Source organism: Bubalus kerabau, chromosome X (genome assembly GCF_029407905.1).
Source record: "Bubalus kerabau isolate K-KA32 ecotype Philippines breed swamp buffalo chromosome X, PCC_UOA_SB_1v2, whole genome shotgun sequence".
Classification (NCBI taxonomy): domain Eukaryota; kingdom Metazoa; phylum Chordata; class Mammalia; order Artiodactyla; family Bovidae; genus Bubalus; species Bubalus kerabau.
Window position 1 is genome coordinate 95,739,930 of NC_073647.1, and position 26,713 is coordinate 95,766,642.

Genomic DNA, 26,713 nt, shown 5'->3' on the forward strand with positions numbered 1-26,713 from the left:
ATGCTCTTTGGAAAAGAGGCTATGACTAACCTTGACAGGATATTAAAAAACAGAGGCAAACAAGATGGTGGAGGAGTAGGTGGACGTGGAGTACATCTCTCTCCACAGACACATCAGGAATATACCTTCAGACACAGAAGTGCATGCAGAACATCAGCTGACAGCAGACAGGAGAACCTGACCAGTGGAAAAGAATATACACAAGCACACAACACTCAGTAGGATGAAGGAACAAGGGGGAAAAACAGGAGTGTTGGTAGGACTGGACCTGCCCTCAGTGGGTGGGGGGACTGAAGCAGGGGTCCGATCCCCACAGCAGGGCAATTGTCTGAGTCAGAAGAGAAATATTTAAAGCTGAGTGTGAAACAGCTGATCTGTGGCAGCCTAAATGGAATGAGAATCAGACAGTCCTTGCCGAAGCCATACATACCTGGGACAGGAACACTGGTCTCCTGGAAGGCACAGCAGCTGGGAGCTGGAGTTTAGGGATTTGGGAGCAATCCCAGGGTGGGGGCTGCTGTTGACTGTGGAGAGACGGATCGAGGGGATGTGAGGGAGGAGATCGTGGTGGGAAATGCTGGTGGAAGAAAGCTAGGAAGCCATGGAAGCAAGGCGATACTACTGAGTCACGCATGGAGGGTAGAGCCATCACCATAGCCTCTCTCTCCCCACAGGCCAGCATCAGCAGCTGAACAATAGACAGCCTGCCCATCAAATGCCAGACACACTGAACTACAGAGTGGGACCACACCCAGGGTGCTCCTTCAAGTGCCTGACACACCCATCTACAGAGTAGGAACCCAGCCAGGGGGGCCCTTCTATGTGCCTGACGTGCCGAACAACAGAGAAGGACCCTCTAAGTGCTTGAAGGGATGGAGCTATGGAGAAAGACTGGCCAAAGAGGCCTTCTGATCACCAGCTACAAGAAGCTTGAAAAAAAGGCTCTGATAGGGCCATAACTCCTGCCGTGGAAGCAGTCTGTCTTTGAACACTTGGCACCGCCAGGGTCCCTTCAAGCCAAGCAGCTGCACCACCTTTACGCTCAACTCTCACTGGGGCAGAAGTGCCACAGACAAAAAAAAGTCTTGCATCTATGCACACAGGGTCACTTTGGTCGTGCCTGACTCTTTGTGACCCCATAGACTGTGGCCTGCCAGCCTTCTCTGTCAGAGAGGGGGTCCTCCAGGTAAGAATACTGGAGCATATTGGCCATTACTGGTTGCCATACCCTTCTAGAGCACTATATTTCCTGCTGCCCTAGCCGCGCACCCCCCAACTACCTGCTGCTGCCAGAACCCCTGAGACCCAAGCAGCTGCACCACCTCCATACCTGGCTCTCATAGGGGCAAACCCAAGCCTTCCAGGGCAGCCTCAGGAGCTAAACTCCAGTGGACGACCCACATGTAGAAGTGGAAATAAAACCACAATTGAAACCCATGGGCAGTGTGGCTAAGGAAGAAGACCCAAAACCTTCCTATCAGGTGTACAAGCTGCATTTAAATCCACATGATCAACTAAGCATACTCTGTGTCGATGGAATATTTAAAAGGCCATTGAGAGCTCCCACAAAAGAAAACACACAAGCTCTGATAGCTGTGGACATTGGAGGCAAGAACACACAGGAGTAGGACCAGATTAGAATCTGAGCTGCCCCCTCAGCAGGTCCAGAGATCAGCACAGTGCTGGAGGGCATCCTAGGGAGGTGAGGTGGACTGTGACCCCTAGTGAGGGAAAGGACTCTGACAGCAGTGACTAAAGAAAAACATTTATTATTCTTATTTTTTGACCTGTTCTGTAGATTTTATAGGATTTTTCCCCCTCTGTTGTAGTTGTCGATTTTATTGGCATTAAGAAATCCAATTAAGCTTTTGAGCTTTTTTTTTCCTCAGTCACATTTTTTATTGTTGTCATAAATCTATGCCTGTACGTTGGGCTTTTGAAGTTCTGTGGAGTTTTCCTCTTTTTTTTCTTTTCTTTAATTTTAATTTTTAACTTTTAAAGCCTATTATTTTTTTCTACATTTATTCCTTTCTTTGCTTTTCCTACTGTTCTTTTCCCCTTGCAGTTATACTTTAACATATGTAAATCTTCTTTACCTTTAACTTTGTGTATCTATTCTTTCTTTTTCTTTCTCTTTCCTCTCAATATATTTGTTAGTTTTATTTTCATTGCTTTCTTCCCCAATTGGCACCTTGCTTTAGTTTTATTTTCTAGTTCATGCTTGAATAAGTTTTGTTCCGGTAGATAAAATTTTTGGTTTCCTTTGTTCGCTGGGTCAATCTACTGTACTTTATTTTTGTTGGACTGTTTTCACTTTGCTCATGAGTGTATATGTATATGTGTATATTCAGTCACACTTTCTATTGTTGTTATAAACCTCTGCCTCTACATTGGGCTTTTGCAGTTCTCTGGAGTTTTCCCTTTTTTCTCCCTTTTTCCTTTCTTCTGTTTTTTTCCTTTTCTTTTTTATAATTTACATTTTTTAGTTTTTTTCAAACCTGATATTTTTTCTATATTTATTCCTTTGTTTGCCTTTCCTACTGTTCTTTTCCCCTTGCAGTTAATCTTTAATGTATATAAATCTTCTTCATCTAACTCTATTTACTTTGCATATCTATTCTTTCTTTCTCTTTTCTTTCCTCTCAACATATTTGTTAGTTTTGGTTTTATTGCTTTATTCCCCACTTGGCACCTTGCTTTAGTTTTGTTTTTCAGTGTGTGCTTAAGGTAGTTTTGTTCTTAACTGGTAAATATAATTTTTGATTTCCATTGTTCACTGGGTCAATCTACTGTACTTTATTTTTTCATTTTGCTCATAGGTGTATATATACGTGTGTATAGTCCATCATTTTAATTATTATTTGCCTGACTTTGTAACTGCCATTTGTCTGGGGTTCATCTTTGGTTTCTCGTTTTTGGATATATGTTTTAATGTCACTTAATGCCATAATGAGTCACTTGTTGAATCTTTGTTCCTGACCAGAGATCAAACCCTTAGCCTTTGGAGTAGGAGCACTGACTCCAAGACCCTAGACTACCAGAGAACTAGCCCTAGGGCGTATCAAATAGTGAGAACTCACACAAAGGAAACCACTTGAATATAAGACCTTGCATCACACAACCACCAGTAGCACCCTGTGCAGGACGCCTCATCTAAACAAAAAACAAAACAAAAATACAAACCCAATCATTAGCAGACAGGACCACCACCTCACTCAGCCTTGCCCATCAGAGGAAACACAAACAACCAATCAAAAACTCAGCACAAATCTCACCCTATACAAAGCTCACACAAACCACTGCACCAATCTTAGGAGGGCAGAAACCAAAAGGAAGAAAGAATTCAACCTTCTTTAAGGAAAGAATTCAACTTTCCTTGAAGCTTGGGAAAGGAGACCTGAAACACAATAACTTAAAAAAAATAATAATGAAAAGGCAGAGAAATACTGCACAAATGAAGAAACAAACTAGAAATACAGAAGTCCAAATAAATGAAGAGGAAATAGGCAAACTACCTGAAAAAGAATTGAGAATAATGATAGTAAAGATGATCAAAAACCTTGAAACCAAAATGGAGAAAATGCAAGAATCAATTAACAAAGACCTAGAAGAATTAAAGAATAAACATACAGAGACAAACAACACAATTACTGAAATTAATCAATAGCAGAATATCTGAAGCAGAAAGAATTAGTGAGTTGGAAGATAAAATGATGGAAATAACTTCTGAAGAGCAGAATAAAGTAAAAAGAATGAAAAGACCTGAGGACAGTCTCAGAGACCTGTGGGACTATATCAAACACACCAACATTTGAATTATAGGGGTCCCAGAAGAAGAAGAGTAAAAGAAAGGGTATGAGAATATTTTTGAAGAAATTATAGTTGAAAATTTCCCCACCATGGAAAAGGAAATAGTCAATGAAGTCTAAAAGGCACAAAGAGTCCCATACAGGACAAACCCAAGGAGAAACAGATCAAGACACATACTAATCAAACTAACAAAGACTGAACACAAAGAAAGAATATTAAAAGCAGTTAGGGAGAAGCAACAATTAACATACAAGGGAAACTCCAAATGCTTAACAGCTGATCTTTCAGCAGAAACTCTGCAGGTCAGAAGGGAATGGTAGTATACATTTAAAGTACTGAAAGGGAAAAATCTACAACCAAGATTACTGTACCCAGCAAGGATCTCATTCAAAATTGATGGAGAAATCAAAAGCTTTTCAGACAAGCAAAAGTTAAGAGAATTTAGTACCACCAAACAAGCTTTACAACAAATGTTAAAGGGACTTATATAGTCAAGAAATACAAGAGAAGGAAAAAGATCTACAAAATCAACTGCAAACAATTAAGAAAATGGCAATAGGAACATATATATCAATAATTACTTCAAATGGATTAAATGCTCCAACCAAAAGACACAGACTAACTGAATGGATACAAAACAAGACCCATATATATGCTGTCTACAAGAAACTCACTTCAGACCTAAAGACACATATAGATTGAAAGTGAAAGGATGGAAAAATATATTCCATGCAAATGGGAAGTGAAAGAAAGCTGGAGTCAAAATCCTTATATCAGACAAAATACACCTTAAAATAAAGAAGATTACAAGAGATAAGGAAGGACAACTACATAATGATCAAGGGATCAATCCAAGAGGAAGACATAACAACTGTAAATATCTATGCACACAACATAGGAGCACCTCAATACATAAGACAAACACTAACAGACATAAAAGGAGAAACTGACAGTAACCCAATAATAGTAGGAGACTTTAACACCCCACTCACACCAATGGACAGATCATCAAAACAGAAAATTAATAAGGAAACACAAGTCTTAAATGGTACATTAGATGAGATGGAGCTCATTGATACCTTCAGGACATTCCATCCAAACAGAAATAAATTTTTAAAAATTGAAACAATAGTAAAGATTCAGTTCAGTTCAGTCGCTCAGTCGTGTCCCACTCGTTGCGACCCCATGAATCGCAGCACACCAGGCCTCCCTGTCCATCATCAGCTCCCGGAGTTCACCCAAACTCATGTGCATCGAGTCGGTGATGCCATCCAGCCATCTAATCCTCTGTCGTCCCCTTCTCCTCCTGCCCCCAATCCCTCCCAGCATCAGAGTCTTTTCCAATGAGTCAACTCTTCGCATGAGGTGGCCAAAGTACTGCAGTTTCAGCTTCAGCATCAGTCCTACCAATGAACACCCAGGACTGATCTCCTTTAGGATGGACTGGTTGGATCTCCTTGCAGTCCAAGGGACTCTCAAGAGTCTTCTCCAACACCACAGTTCAAAAGCATCAATTCTTCGGTGCTCAGCTTTCTTCACAGTCCAACTCTCACATCCATACATGACCACAGGAAAAACCACAGCCTTGATTAGATGGACCTTTGTTGGCAAAGTAATGTCTCTGCTTTTCAATATGCTATCTAGGTTGGTCATAACTTTTCTTCCAAGGAGTAAGCGTCTTTTAATTTCACGGCTGCAGTCACCATCTGCAGTGATTTTGGAGCCCCAAAAAATAAAGTCTGACACTGTTTCCACTGTTTCCCCATCTATTTCCCATGAAGTGATGGGACTAGATGCCATGATCTTCGTTTTCTGAATGTTGAGCTTTAAGCCAACTTTTTCACTCTCTACTTGCACTTTCATCAAGAGGCTTTTTAGTTCCTCTTCACTTTCTGCCATTAAGGGTGGTGTCATCTGCATATCTGAGGTTATTGATATTTCTCCTGGCAATCTTGATTCCAGCTTGTGCTTCTTCCAGCCCAGCGTTTCTCATGATGTACTCTGCATAGAAGTTAAATGATCAGGATGACAATATACAGCCTTGACGTACTCCTTTTCCTATTTAGAACCAGTCTGTTGTTCCATGTCCAGTTCTAACTGTTGCTTCCTGACCTGCATATAGGTTTCTCATGAGGCAGGTCAGGTGGTCTGGTATTCCCATCTCTTTCAAGCTAAAAGCTGGTGCTTTGAGAAGATAAACAAAATTGACAAACCTTTTAGCCAGACCCATCAAGGAAAAAAGAGAAGAATCAAATCAACTAAATTAGAAATGAAAAGGGAAAGGTTACTACAGACAATGGAGAAATACAAAGCATTATAAGAGACTATTATGAACAACTAAATGGCAATAAAATGGATAACCTGGAAGAAATGGACAGATTCTTAGAGGAGTTCAGTCTTTCAAGACTGAATCAGGAACAAATAGAAATTATGAACAACCCAATCACAAGCACTGAAATTGAAGCTGTGATCAAAAATCTCCCCCCAAAAAAAGCCCAGGACCAGATGGCTACACCGGAGAATTCTTTCGAACATTTAGAGAAGAGCTAATGCCTATCCTTCTAAAATTCTTTTGAAAAATTGCAGAGGAAAGAACACTTCCAAACTCATTCTATGAGGCTACCATCACCCTGATACCAATAGCAGACAAAGACAGCACAAAAAAACTACAGGCTAATATCACTGATGAACATAGATGTAAAAATCCTCAACAAAATTTTAGGAAACAGAATTCAGCAACACATCAAAAAGCTCATACGCCATAATCAAGTTGGGTTCATTCCAGGGATGCAGGGATTCTTCAATATACACAAATCAATCAATGTGGTACACCATATTACAAATTGAAAGATAAAAACCATATGATAATCTCAATGGAGGCAGAAAAAAAAACTTTGACAAAATTCAGCACCCATTTATGATTAAAACTCTTCAAAAAATGGGCACAGAAGGAACTTACCTTAACATAGTAACGGCCATATATGGTAAGCCTATAGCAAACATTATTCTCAATGGTGAAACACTGAAAGCATTCCCCCTAAGATCAGGAACAAGACAAGGGTGTCCACTTTCACCACTATTATTCAACATAGTTCTGGAAGTCCTAGTTACAGCAATCAGAGAAGAAAAAAAAATAAAAAGAATCCAGATCAGAAAAGAAGAAATAAAGCTCTCACTGTTTGCAGATGACATGATACTGCACATAGAAAACCCTAAACATAGTATCAGAAAATTTCTAGAGCTAACCAGTGAATTTAGCAAAGTTACAGGATACAAAATCAATACACAGAAATCACTTGCATTTCTATATACTAACAATGAAAAATGAGAAAGAGAAATTAAGGAATAAATCCTATTCACCATTACAACAAAAAGAATTAAATATCTAGGAACAAACCTACCTAAGGAGGCAAAAGAACTGTACACAGAAAATTATAAGACAATAATGAAAGAAATCAAATATGACATAAACAGATGGAGAGATATTCCATGTTCCTGGGTAGGAAGAATCAGTATTGTGAAAATGACTATACTACAAAATGCAATCTACAGATTCAATGTGATCCCTATCAAATTACCAACGGCATTTGTGACAGAATTAGAACAAAAATTTCACAATTCATATAGAAACAATAAAGACCCCGAATAGCCAAAGCAGTCTTGAGAAAGAAAACTGGAGCTGGAGGAATCAACCTTCCTGACTTCAGATTACACTACAAAGCTACAGTCATCAAGTATGCTATGGTACTGGCACAAAAACAAAAATATAGACCAATAGAACAAGACAGAAAGCCCAGAAATAAACCCAGGCACCTAAGGGTGCCTTATTTTTGACAAATGAGGCAAGAATAACACAATGAGGCAATGACAGTCTCTTCAATAAATGATGCTGGGATTGGACAGGTACATGTAAAAGAATAAAATTAGAACACTTACTAACACCATACACAAAGATAAACTCAAAATGAATTAATGACTTAAATGTAAGACCAGAAAGTATAAAACTCTTAGAGGAAAACACAGGCAGAACGCTCAATGACATAAATCAAAGCAAGATCCTCTATAACCCACCTCCTAGAGTAATGGGGAAAAAAAAAAAAAAAGTAGACAAGTGGGACATGATTAAATTTAAAAGCTTTTGCACAGCAAAGGAAACTATAAGCAAGGTAAAAAGACAACCCTCAGAATGGGAGAAAATAACAGCAAATGAAACAGCTGACAAAGGATTAATTTCCAAAATATATAAGCAGCTCATATAACTCAATACCAGAAAAACAAATAACCCAATCAAAAAGTGGGAAAAACACCTAAACAGACATTTCTCCAAAGAAGACATACAGATGGCTAACAAACACATGAAGAGATGCTCAACATCACTCATTATAAGAGAAATGCAAATCAAAACTACGAGATACCACCTCACAGTGGTCAGAATGGCCATAATCAAAAAGTATACAAACAATAAATGCTGGAGAGGGTATGGAGAAAAGGGAAGCCTCTTGCAGTGTTGGTGGGAATGTAAATTGACACAGCCACTATGGAAGACGGTATGGAGATTCCTTAAAAAACTAGGAATTAAACCACCATAAGACCCAGGAATCCCACTCCTAAGCATATACCCTGAGGAAACCAAAATTGAAAGAGACACATGTATCCTAATGTTCACTGCAGCACCATTTACAATAACTAGAACATGGAAGCAACCTAGATGTCCATAGACAGATGAATGGGTAAAGAAGTTGTGGTACATACACACAACGGAATATTGCTCAGCCATAAAAAAAGAAAGCATTTGAATCAGTTCTAATGAGGTGGATGAACCTAGAACCTATTATACAGAGTGAAGTCAGAAAGAGAAAGATAAATAACATATTCTAACGTATATATATGGAATCTAGAAAAACGGTACTGAAGAATTTATTTACAGGGCAACAATAGAGAAACAGACATAGAGAATAGATTTATGGACATGGGAAGAGGTGAGGAGAGGGTGAGATGTATGGAAAGAGTAACATGGAAACTTACATTACTATATGTAAAATAGATAGCCAGTGGGAATTTGCTGTATGGCTCAGGAAACTCAAACAGGGGCTCTGTATCAACCTAGAGGGATGGCATTGGGAGGGAGATGGGACAGAGGTTCAAAAGGGAGGGGATATATGTATACCTACGGCTGATTCATGTTGAGGTTTGACAGAAAACAACAAAATTCTGTAAAGCAATTATCCTTCAATAAAAAATAAATTAATTTTTAAAAATCTAAAATTAAAAAGAATCCACAAATTTATAAGAAAAGAACAAACAATCCAATAAAAATATACAAGAGATTTGTATAGTCACTTCACAAAAGAAGATAACCAAACATAATAAACATATGAAAAGGAGTACAACTTCATTAATCTTCTGAGAAATGCCAGTTAAAATCACAATGTGGTATTACTACAAACCGACCCACCAGAATGCCTATAATTTAAACAGTGACAATAACAAGTATTAGCAAGGATGTGGAATAACTAGAATTCTCATATATTGCCATACATTGGGAATGCAAATTGGTACAATCACGAGAAAAGCTGTCATTATCAATAAATTTGAAAATGGGCATTCCCTATGACCCAGAAATTCCAATCCTAGGTATATACCCCACAGAAATTCAAGTACAAATAACCAAAAGACTAATATTTATAGTACTGTTATTTATACTAACCCCAAACACTGTACAATCCAAAAACTCATTATCAATAGAATGAATGAATAAACTGTGGTATATTCAAACAAGTGAATAATATACAGTAATACAAATAAAAAACTACACTTGCATGCAACATCATGGATATCAAAAAAGCATGACACTGAGCCAAAAAAAGCCACCCCAGAATATGTACTGTTTGATTTCATTTATATCAAGTTCATAATGGGAAAGTAATCTATGATGTTAGATATCAGGATAGTCATTCACTTTGGAGAAGGAAGATGGTATAGTGATAGGGTTGGGGCGTAAGATGGGGGTTATGAGATGCTACCAATACTTTTATTTCTTGACCTGAGTTCTGGTAACATTAGTGTATTCACTTTATAGTAATTCATCAAGTTGTACAATTACGATTTGTGACCTTTTCTGTATGTATACTTCAATAAAAGGGTAGGGGGAAAAAAGAAGAGCTAAGCGATGAGTATTTATAGACCAGTCAGATGAAAATGACCCTCTATGAGGGCACCCTGCAGGCAAGGCAAGTAGGTTTTCTTGGTAATGTTCTTGGGAATTAAATGGCTTCAGAAGTTCTCTGGTATAAAGAGATCTTCTCTGTAAGGTAGTCACAGATAAATTACAAGTTATTTTTCACAAGATCTAAGAGAAAAAGAAAGAGATAAGACCCAAATGCAAATAAAACAGAACATCAAATGATACACAACAGAAAACTTTTTCCACCATCATAGAGGTAATCTTCTCCATTTCACTGTCTAATGATTCTAGAAACCAGTGAAATATTACCAGTGGAGCTAGCTACTCACCTAAGCATAGGTGACAATTCATAGGCTTAGCAAGACCTGAGGAAAACAGGCCTGTTACAAAACTTTGTTTTATATGAACATCTCCAAAGGCCCCAAATAATATTTAAGTTGACAAGTATTCAGGTATCCCAACTATAACCAGCACTGTGTCAAGTATTGTGGAAAAAGAACAAAAAAGAAGGAGCTCTAATATAAAAACACAAAATTTATTAAACATAAAAACAGCAATAACAACTGGAGAATGATTCCAAGACAGAATATGGTGGGCGGGTTGCAGGAGTAGATTAGTAAGAGACAAAATGGGATAGGGATAATGGAGCAAGTTCATCGAAAGCCTTCAATATCACACTGAAAAGTTTAAATTGAAACCTATAGAAAATGATTTTATCTGGATCCCATTCTGCTAAAATAATTCTTGGACTTAGTGATTCCTAGTCATTTTCTTGATCAACTGGCCCTAATAATTAATATCAAATCTAGATACACAAATGTCCTATCCAGTTAAACCAAGAGATGTTTTGTGCAAAGTTAAGGTTAACTTCAATGACATCACCTCAAATCAGTCAGTTGCTCAGTCATGTCCAACTCTTTGCGATCCCATGGACTGCAGCACGCCAGGCTTCCCTGTCCATCACCAACTCCCAGAGCTTGCTCAAACTCATGCCCATCGAGTCGGTGATACCATCTATCCATATTATCCTCTGTCGTCCCCTTCTCCTCCTGCCTTCAATCTTTCCCAGCATCAGGGTCTTTTCCAATGAGTCAGTTCTTTGCATCAAGTGGCCAAAGTATTGGAGTTTCAGCTTCAGCGTCAGTCCTTCCAATGAATATTCAGGACTGATTTCCTTTAGGATGGATTGGTTGGAACTCCTTGCAGTCCAAGGGACTCTCAAGAGTCTTCTCCAACACCACAGTTCAAAAGCATCAATTCTTTATCACTCAGCTTTCTTTACAGTCCAACTCTCACATCCATACATGACTACTGGAAAAAACCATAGCTTTGACTAGATGGACCTTTGCTGGCGAAGTAATGTCTCTGCTTTTTAATATGCTGTTTAGGTTGATCATAGCTTTACTTCCAAGGAGCAAGTGCCTTTTCATTTCATGGCCGCAGTCATCATCTGCAGTGATTTTGGAGCCAAAAAACTCAAGTCTGTCACTGTTTCCATTGTTTCCTTGTCTATTTGCCATAAAGTGATGGGAATGGATATCATGCTGTTAGTTTTTGAATGTTGAGTTTTAAGCCAACTTTTTCACTCTCTTCTTTCACTTTCATCAAGAGGCTCTTAATGAAAGGCTCACCTCAAATAATTAGGGACATATTCCAAATATTGCTAACAGTTCTCAATAAACCATTATAAATATACACAAACATATTTTTCTAAGCAGTTAAACCTTAAGAGTTCCAATCAGAGTATCTCTTAGGGAAACTGAATGAGATACTACCTTTATTTGCCTACCCCACAAAATAATCTTCCAACCATTTAAATATGCCTAATACCTAATATCTTTTTGCCTTTTCATACTGTTCATGGGGTTCTCAAGGCAAGAAGACTGAAGTAGTTTGCCCTTCCCTTCTCCATTGACCATGTCTTGACAGCACTCTCTACCATGACCCATCCATCTTGGGTGGCCCTACATGGCATGGCTCATAATTTCATTGTTAGACAAGGCTGTGGTCCATGTGATCAGTTTGAATTAGTTTTCTGTGACTGTAGTTTTCATTCTGTCTGCTCTCTGATGGATAAGGATAAGAGGCTTATGGATGCTTCCTGATGGGAGAGACTGAGGGGAAAACTGGGTCCTGTTCTAACAGGCTGGGCCATGCTCAGTAACTTTTTAATCCAATTTTCTGTTGATAGTCGGGGCTGTGTTCCCTCCCTGTTGTTTGACATGAGACCAAAGTATGGTGGAGGTAATGAAGATAATCCTTAGAAGAAATGGAGTAGCCATCATAGTCAACAAGAGTCCGAAATGCAGTTCTTGGGAACATTCTCAAAAATGACAGAAAGATCTCTGTTCGTTTCCAAGGCAAACCATTCATTATCACAGTAATCCAAGTCTATACCCCAGCCAGTAATGCTGAAGAAGCTGAATTTGAATGGTTCTATGAAGACCTACAAGACCGTCTAGAACTAATAGCCAAAAAAGATGTCCTTTTCATTATAGGGGACTGGAATGCAAAAGTTGGAAGTCAAGAAACACCTGGAGTAACAGGCAAATTTGGTCTTGGAGTACAAAATGAAGCAGGGCAAAGAACAGAGTTTTGCCAAGAGAATGCACTGGTCATAGCAAACACCCTCTTTCAACAACACAAGAGATGACTTGACACATGGACATCACCAGATGGTCCACACCGAAATCAGATTGATTATATTCTTTGCAACCAAAGATGGAGAAGCTCTATACAGTCAGCAAAAACAAGACCAGGAGCTGACTGTGGCTCAGATCATGAACTCCTTATTGAAAAATTTAGACTTAAATTGAAGAAAGGGAAAACCACTAGACCATTCGGGTATGACCTAAATTATATCATTTACTATTATACAGTGGAAGTGACAAACAGATTCAAGGGATTAGATCTGATAGAGTACCTGAAGAACCTTGAACAGAGGTTCCTGACATTGTACAGGAGGCAGTATTCAAGACTATCTCCAAGAAAAAGAAATGCAAAAGGCCAAAATGGTTGTCTACGGAGGCCTTACAAATAGCTGTGAAAAGAAGACAAGCTAAAGGCAAAGGAGAAAAGAAAAGATAAACCCATTTGAATGCAGAATAGCAAGGAGAGATAAGAAAGCCTTCCTCAGTGATCAGTGCAAAGAAATAGAGGAAAACAATAGAATGGGAAAGACTAGAGATCTCTTCAAGAAAATTAGAGATATCAAGGGAACGTTTCATGCAAAGAAGGGTTCAATAAAGGACAGAAATGATATGGACCTAACAGAAGCAGAAGATATTCAGAAAAGGTAGCAAGAATACACAGAAGAACTATACAAAAAAGATCTTCATGACCCAGATAACTACGATGGTGTGATCACCCACCTAGAGCCAGACATCCTAGAACGCGAAGTCAAGTGGGCCTTGGGAAGCATCACTACGAACAAAGCTAGTGGAGGTGATGGAATTCCAGTGGAGGTATTTCAAATCCTAAAAGATGATGCTGTGAAAGTGCTGCACTCAAAATGCCAGCAAATTGGGAAAACTCAGCTGTGGCCACAGGACTGGAAAAGGTCAGCTTTCATTCCAATCCCAAAGAAAGGCAATGCCAAAGAATGTTCAAACTACCACACAATTGCACACATCTCACATGCTAGCAAAGTAATGCTCAAAATTCTCCAAGCCAGGCTTTAACAGTACATGAAGCGTGAACTTCCAGATGTTCAAGCTGGATTTAGAGAAGGCAGAGGAACCAGAGATCAAATTGCCAACATCTGTTGGGTCATTGCAAAAGCAAGACAGTTCCAAAAAAACATCTACTTTTGCTTTATTTACTACACCAAAGCCTTTGACTGTGTGGATCACAACAAACTGTGGAAAATTCTTCAAGAGATAGGAATACCAGACCACCTGACCTGCCTCCTGAGAAATCTGTATGCAGGTCAAGAAGCAACAGTTAGAACTGGACATGGAACAACAAACAGACTGGTTCCAAATCGGGAAAGGAGTAGGTCAAGGCTGAATACTGTCACCCTGTTTATTTAACTTCTATGCAGAGTACATCATGAGAAACGCTGGGCCGGATGAAGCACAAGCCCGAATCAAGATTGCTGGGAGAAATATCAATAACCTCAGATACGCAGATGACACCACCCTTATGGCAGAAAGTGAAGAAGAACTAAAGAACCTCTTAATGAAAGAGAAAGAGGAAAGTGAAAAAGTTGGCTCAACACTCAACATTCAGAAAACTAAGATCATGGCATCTGGTCCCATCACTTCATGGCAAATAGATGGGGAAACAACGGAACCAGTGACAGACTTTAGTTTTTTGGGCTCCAAAATCACTGCAGATGGTGACTGCAGCCATGAAATCAAAAGGCACTTGCTCCTTGGAAGAAAAGCTATGACCAACCTAGTCAGCATATTAAAAAGCAGAGCCATTATTTGCCAACAACGGTCCATCTAGTCAAAGCTATGGTTTTTCCAGTAGTCATTTATAGATATGAGAGTTGGACTATAAAGAAAGCTGAGTGCCAAAGAGTAGTTGCTTTTGAACTGTGGTGTTGGAGAAGACTCTTGGACTGCTAGGAGGTCCAACCAGTCCATCCTAAAGGAAATCAGTCCCGAATATTCATTGGAAAGACTGATGCTGAAGATGAAACTCCAGTACTTTGGCCACCTGATGTGAAGAACTGACTCACTGGAAAAGACCCCGATACTGGGAAAGATTGAAGGCAGGAGGAGAAGAGGACAACAGAGGATGAGATGGTTGGATGGCATCATCAGCTCGATGGACATGAGTTTGAGCAAGCTCCGGGAGTTGGTGATGGACAGGGAAGCCTGCAGTCCGTGGAGTTTCAAAGAGTAAGACACAGCTGAGCAACTGAACTGACTGAACTGAACTGAACTGAATAACTAATATAGTGGCTGGCTCATAGAAGGCTTCCTATTTATTGAACTATATTGTTAAATTACACCAGTACATTAAACTTACTCATCTCTCTCATCGTTTAGTATACTTTGATCATATCCTTCTCTCTACTGCTCTCTCTACAGACTGAAAAAAACAACTAGAAAATCCTTCCAACACTTTGATCAATTTAGATTGGCTTCTGGAGATTTGTATCAGCTGTTAAGTTTTTGTTGATGAGCAGCCACCAGGATTACCTACGTGATTGTGAATGCAAATCCACTTTTCGTCTTTTACAGGGAAATGATAAGAGTTTCGTTTCATCATTGTTTTCAACACTCTTCCTGTTAATGCCCACCATATTCTTGGCTTTTAGGACCACAGTCACAACTGGGCCAACTTCTTCACAGATTCATAAACAGTGATTTTTATTTTACTCTAACAATAATATTGTGTATTATCTGACTCAGAGACTGATGAGATGTATTTATAATAATAGTTCCTGAGATCATCTCCAGTGAGTATCCAGATAAACCTCCAGATACTCAGCTACTCCAGCTGTAGGAGACAGGCATGATTCCAGAAGGTCCACAGTGACCCTTTCATTTTTTATCATGAACAACTGTCTCCACTGGGGAGGCTTTTCTAATAAGTCCCTAGGAGAATTTTGTTGATCTCTCTGCTATGTATCCTGAATGCCCTAATTTCCTTCTCTATTCTGTTTTTAAAGTTTTAAAATTGAAAGATGGCATACATACATCTTCAGTGATTTCTAGATCCCTTTCTTGAGTCATAACTGAGCCCATCCTCTCATAGCATGGATAGGTTTGCATGACCTTATACAATGAAGTACCTGTGACTATTCTCCCTACTTGGTCTCATGACACCTTCCTGCAATTTATTCTTATCAGTTTGTCTGCACTCCTTGCAGATAAACTGGTGTGAAACCTGAGTGTTTTGCCCATGGAAGGGTGTATAGTTTTATCTTTCTTCCTCTCCATCGAAGAGTTGCTGTAACAGCAGCTGTTTGTGTTGAAAACTGAAATATAAAAATATGACCTACGTGGCCAAATCCCACTAGGCTGTTTACTTCCTTATTTATGAATCAGAATCTGTCAGCACAATGTAGAATCTTTACTGTCAGCAATACTGCAATTGAATGTCCTTGCAAAGCCAGCAGAGGGTGCACCAGGGCACTGAAAATTTTACCCAAGATGTAGCAGTATCAATTTACTAGCCAATCAACATTTCCTTTTTTTTTTTTTTTTTGGCTTGGTATACTAAAACTAATATCCTTAAATCTTAAGTTTGTTCTGGGCTAAAATTCCTTCAAAGCATACTCTAATTCTCCTGAAAGTGAAGTTCAGGAAGAACAAGGAATACATGGTTAAACTTAGTCTGGCTAAAATGAAGGTAGAGTCAAAAATGATGCAAACTACTTTGTAAAAGTTACAAAGCTCTACCCAGCTACCTGACAAAAAGTCTCCAGAAAGTAGTATTTCGTGGAATGGGAACTGAACTGGGAGCAAAGAGACCAGCTACCATTCTAATTTTGATCATAGTTGTATGACTTTAGACAAGTCATTTCCCCCATAGGAATTATGTGTTCTCCAAGGTGAGTGATCAAATGGACTCATGGCTCCTCATAATTCACAAAAAACTCTAACTCCAATTGATGTCAGTAAATGTAAAGAGCCAGTATGCTTATTTCTACTCCTCGAAAAGACTGAAACAGAAAGAATAAAGGACAGAAGATAGGGCACTGTATTTAAACCTAGACAGAACTATTTCAAGTACCATGCAAAGGCAACTAAACGTCATTCTAGACCATATGAGAATCCCATACCATCACAGAATCCCCAGAATACAGCTGTTCTGCTAGTCCTCAACCTACAAACATAGGTCTGTTAATTCTGAATGCCAAAAAGCCTTGGCAACTATTTGACTAAGGAAGTTCAATCCTTCATCTTTTCACAGAATACCAAAGTTCAGCTGCTAAGTATTTCTACTGGGTATAGTCAGGGATGCAGGGTGGATAGATGCAGGGAACCAGAATCCTAGTTAATTATCGTGTAGTACAGTGTTTAAAGTTTCAAGTACCAGAAGCATGTCTATTGATTCACTTCTCTGATAAACTGCTATATAAGTTGAAGTGTGCTAGCAAAACATTTTAAGGCTCAGGACAACTTTACAATGTAGAAACTGTGTCAGTCCTAATATTACAGCATTATCATGAATGCAACACCAGCTTTGGATGAGTGGTCAGAGTAGCACTAACAATGTTATACAGTATGGCAATGACTCTAAATGTGGTAGTAAATATAGAAGGCCTGGGTCGCTCACCTCAAGGAGCTTATTTGCACAACTTCCCCTTTTCCTCAAGAGGAACAAATTGACTGTTATTCTTCAACCACCTCAAAAAGATCCTTGGCTGCTTCTCTTAAGTTTTACATGAGACAAAATATGGCAAACGAGAATATTTAGTTCAAGTGCACTAAATTTCCCTAAATAAAGCGATTTGCTGTTTCAGAAGTTGTCTAGCAAGACGGTATATTTCTACCAGATTTCTTCAGGGGCGCTGATCCTCACTAAATTACCCAGGACAATTCGTCTCAAATTGCAGGTAAGTGTGAACAAGTCCACGATCTGGTCAGCGCACCAGGACCCCGCGCGGAAAACACGGTTCAAAGTTGTTTCAACGGGCGTGGAGCAGTTATTACAGCTGTTTACAGCTCCAACTCCAAACGAGAGTCTGCTAGTGCTGGCATCAGCTCTGGACACGAAAAAACAAGCACAGCGGGCGGAGAATCTCACCGGGAGCAGAACGGCCAGGCTGCTGCCGTTAGTCGGCCAGGGGGGCAGCGCCCGCACCTTCGCGCCGCGGCCCGGCCGGGAGCGCCGCCAACTCTTCCCGAGGCAGCCGGAGCCGGGGGCGGCAGGCGCCGGCCAGAGTTCCCAAGTCCGGGGGTCCTGAGAGACTCAGGGTGAGTTGGGCCAGGCACCGAGGACAACCTGCCCCCAGGCGACCTCTCCCTGGCTCGCCCACCACCTCCCCGGTCCAGCCGTCGAACTTGGCTCGAGGTGGCAGAGTCCTTCCCCGGCCCCCGCCCTGCGCACATGGTGAGGGGGCCCTGCCCCTCCAGAGTGACTCACCTGGTGCCCATCCTGGGAGTCTGGGGGGAGCGTAGTTTCTCCCGGTTCCAGTGGCTGCTGCTGCGGAAACCGTTGCCCGAAGTGGCGGGTGATGGGACCGTTGGGGTCGAGGCCATCGGGGCTGCTCAGGGTGCCCGAGGTGCCAGGGGTACCGGGGCCGCTGAAGCGGGACTCAGCTCCCCGTTCCCGCCGCAACTCGGAGCGCAGTTCTAGGTAGCAGCACAACGTCAGCAGGTGGAGGGCCAGAGAGAGGCCAAAGAAACCCAGAAAGAGCCGGCAGCTGTTCCCTTCGCCCGCCCGGGCAGGGGCCCCGCGACAGCCGCAGCCCTGGCTCCCGCGTTCCCGCGGCGCTGCCGCGGGCAGGGGTTCCCTGCGCTCCACCTCGGGGTAGCCCATGGCCTCCGGAGACACCCACTCTCTGAGGCCCGGGAGCCGCCGCGTCTGCCTCAGCCCTTCGCGACCCCTGACAGGCGGCTACTGTCCTGCCATCGGCTGGGGGCTGCAGGGACCCGTTCCTGCGCGACGGAGGCTGGGCGGGACCCAGCAGGGAGCAGCCTCATGTGCAGCTCCTCTCCGAGGGGTGGGAAAGAGAGGAGGAGGGGAGGGAGGGACAGGCGGCTCGGCCCGCCGAGGGAATGAGGGAGGAGGCCCCGGCCGACCCCGCCCCGTGCCTCAAGCGGGTGCTGGTACGCCCAACCACCGGGCCCGCCAAGCCTCGCCGCTCCGCCCCCTACAGTTCCACCCGGGGCCTCCAGCCGCGGGGCGGGGCCTGGGGGCATGTGGGTTCGCCTCTGTCCCGCGGCCCCACCCAGCTCTTCTAGCTCGCCCTGTTCCAGTTGGTGACTGCGGCTGTCGTTCATCCCTGGACTCCGCCCCAATTTAACCCTTGAGCGCCAGTTCGGGGTTGTGGGGGAGAGGGGAGAGGAGGAGGCGAGGCGAGGGAGGCTGAGAAGAATTGGGGAACCTTGGAAGGAAACTAGAGCAAAGAAAAGGAGGCGGAAACTAGTATTAATAGAAATGTTTGCAATTAACTGCAGTTGTTAATAACATCATCCAGTACTTATCTGTTTCCTTCAATCTTCAAAGCGTTTAACAGACGTTAAACTAATTAAAACAGTCCTGGGTTTGGAATGAAACCATGCCTGCTGTGTTTGCAATTCAATGGCCCGCCAAAAGAAAAGGAGACCCAGGAGCCTGAGAGCCAAAGGGAGTGAGAATGGGGTGGGACTGAGTCAGTCCCACTCCTGGAGTGAGTCTGGGGCCTCAGTCTAAGCGTAAGAAGCCCATCTGTGCCAGGTGGGACTGAAGTGACGCTGCCTCATGCAAGATAAAACAGTCCCTAAGATTTCTTGGTATATTATTTCAACGTATTGATCCCTTTACAGTGTAGAAAGTGCTGTAGGAGAGAATCCACAGCCCGAGTAGTTTTCCTCTTTCACTGCAACAGGAGTTTGGAGTGGAGAACAAGTGCCTTCAATAAGCAAATGGGGAAACTGAGGTCCAGAATAAGGTGGATTTTTTTTACAAGCATGGTCCACAGTACTGGCATCTCTATTTGCAGGCAACTGTTCTGGCCTCTCCACCCCTCTCCTCCTCTCCCTGGAGTAGTCCCTGGGGGAAGTTCAACAAGTCGGCCAAGTGTTCCAGATGTACACTGCTGCAACTGCTGTATCTTCAATAGCTGCACCAATCAGAAAAGGGTTCAGAGCAAAAAACAAACAGAAAAACAAATTAAAAAGTAGCAAACGTCAGAATAATAGACCCTGAAATGAAGTATGGAAAGGATTAGTGGAGTCAAAATTGACAAGAGTCATTAGTCTGTGATTATAGAGAGCCAAATGACCATAGCAGGGGAAGTATGTATGCTTCTTGGTCACTATGTAAGGAATATTCCCATGTGAGGAATAATTAGCAGTCTTATTGACCTGAAAAGGGTAGGCCTAAGACCTGACTCGATGGACATGAATTTGAGTAAGCTCCAGGAGTTGATGATGGACTGGGAAGCCTGGCATGCTGCAGTCCACGGGGTCACAAACAGTCAGACACGACTGATGACTGAACCGAACTGAAGACCTAGGCTGGCAGGAAAGAAGAAAATTAAGGGGAAGAAAGAAAGAATACAGAAGAAAAGAAACAAAAAGAACGAAAGCAAAGCATATGGTGGGGAGGTCAGTCCTGAGATTACAGAAATCATAAATCTTAAATATATTAGCCACAGCCAATTTTTTCTTTCAGACACTTAATGTATGGCCTCAATGCTTCAGAAATATCTTTGTGTCTCCTCATTAGCCCTTATGGATGAAATATAAAGTTTTCAAAGACTATCATCATAATGAAAATAAAATAAAAAAGGAGCATTTAGCCAATCTCAAGTCCTAAGAAGCCACAATTAGAATATCAGTTCCAGGAGGGCAGAGATTTTTTGTGTTTTTGTTCACTTTTTTATCTACCAGACCAAGAGCAGTACCTGACACAATAGACTCTCAATAAATATTTATTGAAGAAATGGCTGAATTCCTTCCCTGGTAGATTAAGAGGAGAGAGAAAGGAGAACTAGTGAGATGGGTTTGTGGATAGGCAAGGGCATTTCTTCCAGTATGGTAAAACAGAAAGGAACAGCTCTTTCATTTTACATGTGGCAACACCCCCAGAGAAAAAGAAAGAGCCACACAGCTAATTATAGGAGTGGATCAGGAAGGTAAAGAACACTGGCTGAACCTCTATCTCCTATGTGTCAGCCTTTCTCATTAACTTCTGTGTGAAGTTAGTATTATGACATTTCACAGATGAGGAAGCTGAGGCCTTTACCAGACAGGTTAAATGACCAATCTAAATTGACAAAACAACTAAGTGGCAGTGTCTGAATTTGAATACAGATCTGATTGGTTCAAACATTCCATATTCTATTCTCAACCTTAGCGCTTGCCTACTGGCAAATAGATCCAAAATTCAGCTTTATAGAGACAGATAGGCAGAAACTGTGAGATTCCTGGGAGGTAGAGTTATAAACCAGATGGAAGTCATAGTTTCTTCTCCCACGAGACTGGCTGCTGCCACTACCACCCTTTTGCTCCAACTCCAAGGACATTCTGTGTACTATGATTACATGAATGTGCTTAAATTTGGTTCCCAGGGTCATTCTTCTGTATAGTAAGCCTAAATAGCTTGCCATCAACTGATTGCAGAACAGTAACAGAATGCCCAACATCCAAAGCCCTTCAATCTGGCCCTAAAGTAGGGCTCAGATAGTAAAGAATCTGCCTGCAGTGCGGGAGATCTGGGTTCAATCCCTGGGTCTGGAAGATCCTCTGGAGAAGGGAACGGCAACCCACTCCAGTATTCTTGCCTGGAGAATTCCATGGACTGAAGAACCTGGTGGGCTACAGTCCGTGGGGTCACAAAAAATTGGACATGACTGAGTGACTAACGCTACTACCATTCCAGCCATGCTGTTGCTAGGCCTTGACAAAATTCTGTCTGCATAACTGTGTCTCTCATTGTCCGGGAACAAACGTATACATTCCTACCTCAATGCCTTTTGCTGACATTACTCCCTTTTCCTCCTTCTAATATCCTGTCCCTCCCCTTTACCTATTCAAAATCAGCACATTTTTCAAGGCCAAGCTCAATTCCACATATCCCCCCCTCGACCCCCCACCTGCCCACAGTGTTCTCAACCAGGAGACTCTGTCTATACAATTCCTCTGGCATTTAGAATATGCCAATCTCAATTGCTAATTCTTCCACCATTCTGTATGAGGGTCTCATTTTCCCCAGATTACAGTTGCTGCTCTTCAAAGGGCGGGACCTCGTCTCAACCCCCAGAGGGCTTACCTTGAGCGAGGGCTTACCTTGAGCGAGTGCTTACCCAATCTTTGTTAATGGATTAAAGATTCTGCATAGATGAATTTTAAGCAGTGTTTTGTAGGCAAAAGTAGTATGGGTTTGATGGAGACAAGACGACAGTTCTAAATGGAAAGCAAAGTAAAATAAAATGCCAAGCACATTTAGTATTTAGGAAAAAAAATTGTAAAACACACACTGAAGAAGAGAAAAAGCAGCAGACCTCTAACTTGCTGGAGGAAATGACTATAGCCATGACTGGCATAGAAATGTTTGCAGAAATCCATGAAGCAGTGATAAGGAGATAAACATGCCTCTTGGTATAAGAGAGCAAGATGGCACAACATTAACATGGAGTATTCATTTTTCCAATAAAGCCTTTGGCTACTCACAGGGAGGCTGAGCATATGGAGAGCCTCTCACTTCAAGAGAAGAATTTTTCATTCAAAAATAGAAGATCTTGTTGTTGGCAAAATGTCATTTGCATCTATATCCCTTGGAATGTGTATCAGTCCACCATTCAGACCATCAAGTAGCCTAGAAATAAACTGCACATTCCACAGAGCTATTGATACATGGCACATCAGGACCACCATAGTGAGATCACAAATTCAGTTTTTGGCAGAGTAGGGCTTTAAGAAAACCTTTGGCTGTGTATTTACAGGTTGTCACCTCTTCCAAACAACTCTTTGTGGTGAATGGAGTGGCCATTTGCCTTTATTTAAGAGGTGCGTGTGTGTGTGCTCAGTTGTGTCTGACTCTTTGTGACCCATGGACTGTAGCCCACCAGGCTTTTCTGCCCATAGAATTTTCCAGGCAAGAATACTGGAGTGGGTTGCCATTTCCTACTTCAGAGGATCTTCCTGACCCAGGGATCGAACCCACATCTCTTGCGTCTCCTGTATTGCCAGGCGGATTCTTTAGCACTAGCACCACCTGAGAAGCCCTTATTTAAGAGGGGAGGAAACTAAAGCTGGTAGAGATAGAATGACTTTTCCAAGATCATATAGTCAAGGTACCTGACTTTTAGCCTAGGGTTCTTCCTCTTACTAAACTTTCATATTTGTTCATCACACTTACATTTGCCTAGTTGATCTGGCCAGAGTTTATTGACTGCCCATAATATATGTTTCCTGAGGAAAGAGATTAGGGGAATTCCGATCCTTAAACAGAGCCTCCTGGTGACTCAGATGGTAAAGAATCTGCCTGCCATGCAGGAGACCTGGGTTTGATTCCTTGGTTGGGAAGATTCCCTGGAGAAGGAAATGGCAACCCACTCCAGTATTCTTGCCTGGAGAATTTCATGGACAGAAGAGCCTGGTGGGCAACAGTCCATGTGGTCACAAAGAGTCAGACATGACTGAGTGACTAACACTAGACTAGACTAGATTCTTAAATCAGATCTGGGCTCAGGCCCGGAGAGTCAGGCATTTGGGGGATCAAATCTTGGCTCTGTGATAAACAGTCTGTGATAGGACTTGGAAGACTCTCAAGCTATAATAACTTTGCAAACTTGCCCCAACTCCCCCCAACCCACCCTCCTACCCACTAGATTATATTGAGGGAATACTGTTGGCTTTCAGTGGTTGAACTATCATATTCATTGAATAAATACTCACTGAGTGCCTGCTATGTGCCAGGCACCATTCTAAGTGCTAAGGATACATCAGTAGAAAAAAACAATTAATACAGGCTACAATGAGTACAGTCTACTATCAGCTGAAAAAAAACCCCCATACAATCTAAAAGTTATGAGTTATGTTTTATTTTGGGAACTTACTGAGCACTATAGACAGCCTCTCAGAGAACTCTGAGGAACTTTTCCAAAGAGGTAAGGGAGGAGCCAGGATGTATAGGTTTTTTTGAAAAGTGGGTGTTTTTCAAAATAGGTGTTTGAAAAACAAAACAAAACATGTAGTGGAACATCAAAGGATGACTGCTAATTGCACAAACCAGACATCTAAAGTTAATGATTTTAGTGCTTTTCTATGTATGGGAAGAGGTAAGACTCTGGGCTCATTGAAATTATTCCTTTGATATGCATCTTTGACTATCTAGGGCCAGTATCCAGTTTATCTCCATCTTGAATTCCCCTCAGGGTGCACCCTTGGAGCAGGGATTGGCTGCATTGGCTGATGGCTTGATGGCAGACAACATTCATTGTTTACTGAAATGCCAGGCATCATTTTTTGTCTGCCCTACAATTATTTTTTTGAAAAATAATCACTTTGTTTTTCACAGATGCAATTTAACAGCAAAGTGCCTTTAAATGGCCTTATGCCTCTTCCCACTACACCTCTGAGCTAGGCCAGACTCACAGGTACATTTCTTGGTTTGGGGACTTGCCATGTCTTAAGGGGCTTCCCTGGTGGCTCAGACGGCAAAGAATCTGCCTGCAATGTGGGAGACGTAAGAGACGTGGGTTTGATCCCTCTGTCAGAAAGATCCTCTGGAGAAGGAAATGGCAACCAACTCCAGTATTTTTGCCTGGAGAATCCCATGGACAGAGGAGCCTGGTGAGCTCCAGTCTATAGGGTTGCAAAGGGTCGGACACAACTGAGTGAGTTAGCACTCACCCATGTCTTAAGAGTTTCAGGGTTTGCAAAAGTTGAACAAATATTCAAATTACCCCAACTCAAAATCTTCCCTCTAAATAACTCAGGAAAACTAGCAAATGTATCCCTGAACTAAGAAATGCTAAGGAAACAGCCTATTGTTAGAATTTAATCACCCCTTTAACCTGCTTGAGCTTCCCAGGTAAAGAATCCACTCAGTGGTAGAGAACCCGCAAATGCAGGGGATGTGGATTCGATCCCTAGGTCAGGAAGACCCCCTGGAGAAGGAAATGGCAACCCACTCCAGTATTCTTGCCTGGAGAATCCCATGGACTGAGGAGACTGGCAGGCCTTGTGTCCATGAGATAGCAAAAGAGTTGGACATGACTTAGCAACTAGAAAAAGAAGAGTGAAAAAGTTGGCTTAAAACTCAACATTCAAAAAACTAAGATCATGGCATCTAGTCCCATCACTCCATGGCAAATAGATGGAGAAACAATGGGAACAGTGACAGACTTTGTTTTCTTGGGCTCCCAAATCACTACAGATGGTGACTGCAGCCATGAAATTAAAAGATGCTTGCTCCTTGGAGAAAAGCTATGACCAACCTAGACAGCATATTAAAAAGCTGTGGTTTTTCCAGTAGTCATGTATGGATGTGAAAGTTGGACTATAAAGAAAGCCGAGTGATAAAGAATTGCTGCTTTTGAACTGCGGTGTTGGAGAAGAAGACTCTTGAGAGTCCCTTGAACTGCAAGGAAATCCAACCAGTCCATCCTAAAGGAAATCAATCCTGAATATTCATTGGAAGGACTGATGCTGAAACTCTGATACTTTGGCCACCTGATGCAAAGAACTGACTCATTTGAAAAGACTGATGCTGGGAAAGATTGAAGGCAGGAGGAGAAGGGGACAACAGAGGATGAGATGGTTGGATGGCATCACTGACTCTATGGACATGAGTTTGAGCAAGCTCCAGGAGTTGGTGACGTACATGGAAGCCCGGTGTACTGCAGTCCACGGGGTCGCAAAGAGTCGAACACGACTGAGTGAACTGAACTGAACTGAACTGACTAGCGACTAAAACAACAACTTACCTGCTTAGTACTTACTCAATAGAAGTCCAGAAAAGAAATCTTTCGGTAAATAGTCTGGCTTCTGGAAGGACAGGAAGCCTGGAAGCTTATATCCAAGGTCAATAGTCAGTGTTGCAGAAAAGACCCAATTTTGACCCAGTTCTGGTTCTTTGACTTGTTTTTCATTGCTTTGTTATTATAATCATACATAATGGCCTGCCTCAAAGGACCCTGCCTCTCTGCCTACTGTTAAACTGAAGTTCCTTTGTTCAGCTCATAATGAGATAACCTGACCCAGTGCACCTGTGAATGACTACCAAAAAAAAAAAAAGAAGAGATTAACACACCCCTTTCCAAAGGCTGGCGCTTCCCTGAAATGTTTTGCAAGACTTAAGACCCTTTGTGTGGGGCTTCCCAGGTGGTACTTGTGGTAAAGAACACACCCGGCAATGCGTAAGACTTAAGAGATGCAGGTTCAATCCCCTTGAAGAAAGAAATGGGAACCCACTCCGGTATTCTTGCCTGGAGAATCCCATGGACAGAGGCACTTGGAGAGCTACCATCCATAGAGTAACAAGTCAGACACAACTGATGTGACTTTACATGCACACTGAGGACCGTTTTAACTTTATTTCTTCACTGCCTCTCCCTCTCTGTTCTGCCTTTTGACTTCATTTCCTCATTGTTTTTCACTCTCTCTCTCTCTCTCTCTGGCTCTATAAAAGAACCTGGCATCCAGACCCTGACAAAATGGTTTTTTGAGATATTAGTTTGCCATCTTCTTGGTAAGCAGGTTTTCCGAATAAAGTTGTTTTCCTTGCCTCAGCACGTCGTCTCTTGGGCTCGTTGACCTGCCGTGCAGTAAGCAGAACTCTGTAACATCAGTGCCTGAAGATAAGCTCTGGCTGAACTTGAGTCTTAGGGCATCAATGTCTGATAGATATTTGTGTGTGTGTGTTTTATATGTATGAAATGAGTAAAGGAAGTATGTTTGAAACACCCAAACTCCCCAGTGGGTTTCAGGAAAGCATTTTTAAAAGCAACATGAGGGAGGGAGGGGCATCCTAGGGAATGTGAACAGCTTGTGCACAATTCTCTGATTGGTTAATAGTGAGTTAACCAGGCTGTGTCACAGGAGTTAACATTATAAATCCTTAGGATCCAGTAGGCCTGGGAGGCAATGGTCATTAAGTAGT

At 41.8% G+C, this 26,713-nt stretch overlaps 1 protein-coding gene across 19 annotated transcripts in view; it reads right to left on the reverse strand.

Annotated features, from left to right (window-relative positions):
- EDA (ectodysplasin A) overlaps positions 1-26,713 on the reverse strand; it is a 481,432-nt gene that overhangs the window by 376,143 nt on the left and 78,576 nt on the right. For 4 of the 19 annotated variants that reach the window (XM_055564599.1, XM_055564598.1, XM_055564597.1 and 1 more), the window contains exon 1: positions 18,044-18,747. The exons of 1 other annotated variant lie outside the window; for it this stretch is intronic. In XM_055564599.1, the coding sequence (XP_055420574.1) occupies positions 18,044-18,439 (396 nt within the window). In that variant the 5' untranslated portion in view covers positions 18,440-18,747. Of the gene's footprint in view, positions 1-430; positions 525-16,143; positions 17,664-17,704; positions 17,861-18,043; positions 18,748-26,713 lie in introns of those variants that run through there. 14 more of the 19 variants (XM_055564602.1, XM_055564601.1, XM_055564600.1 and 11 more) reach the window with 7 other exon arrangements.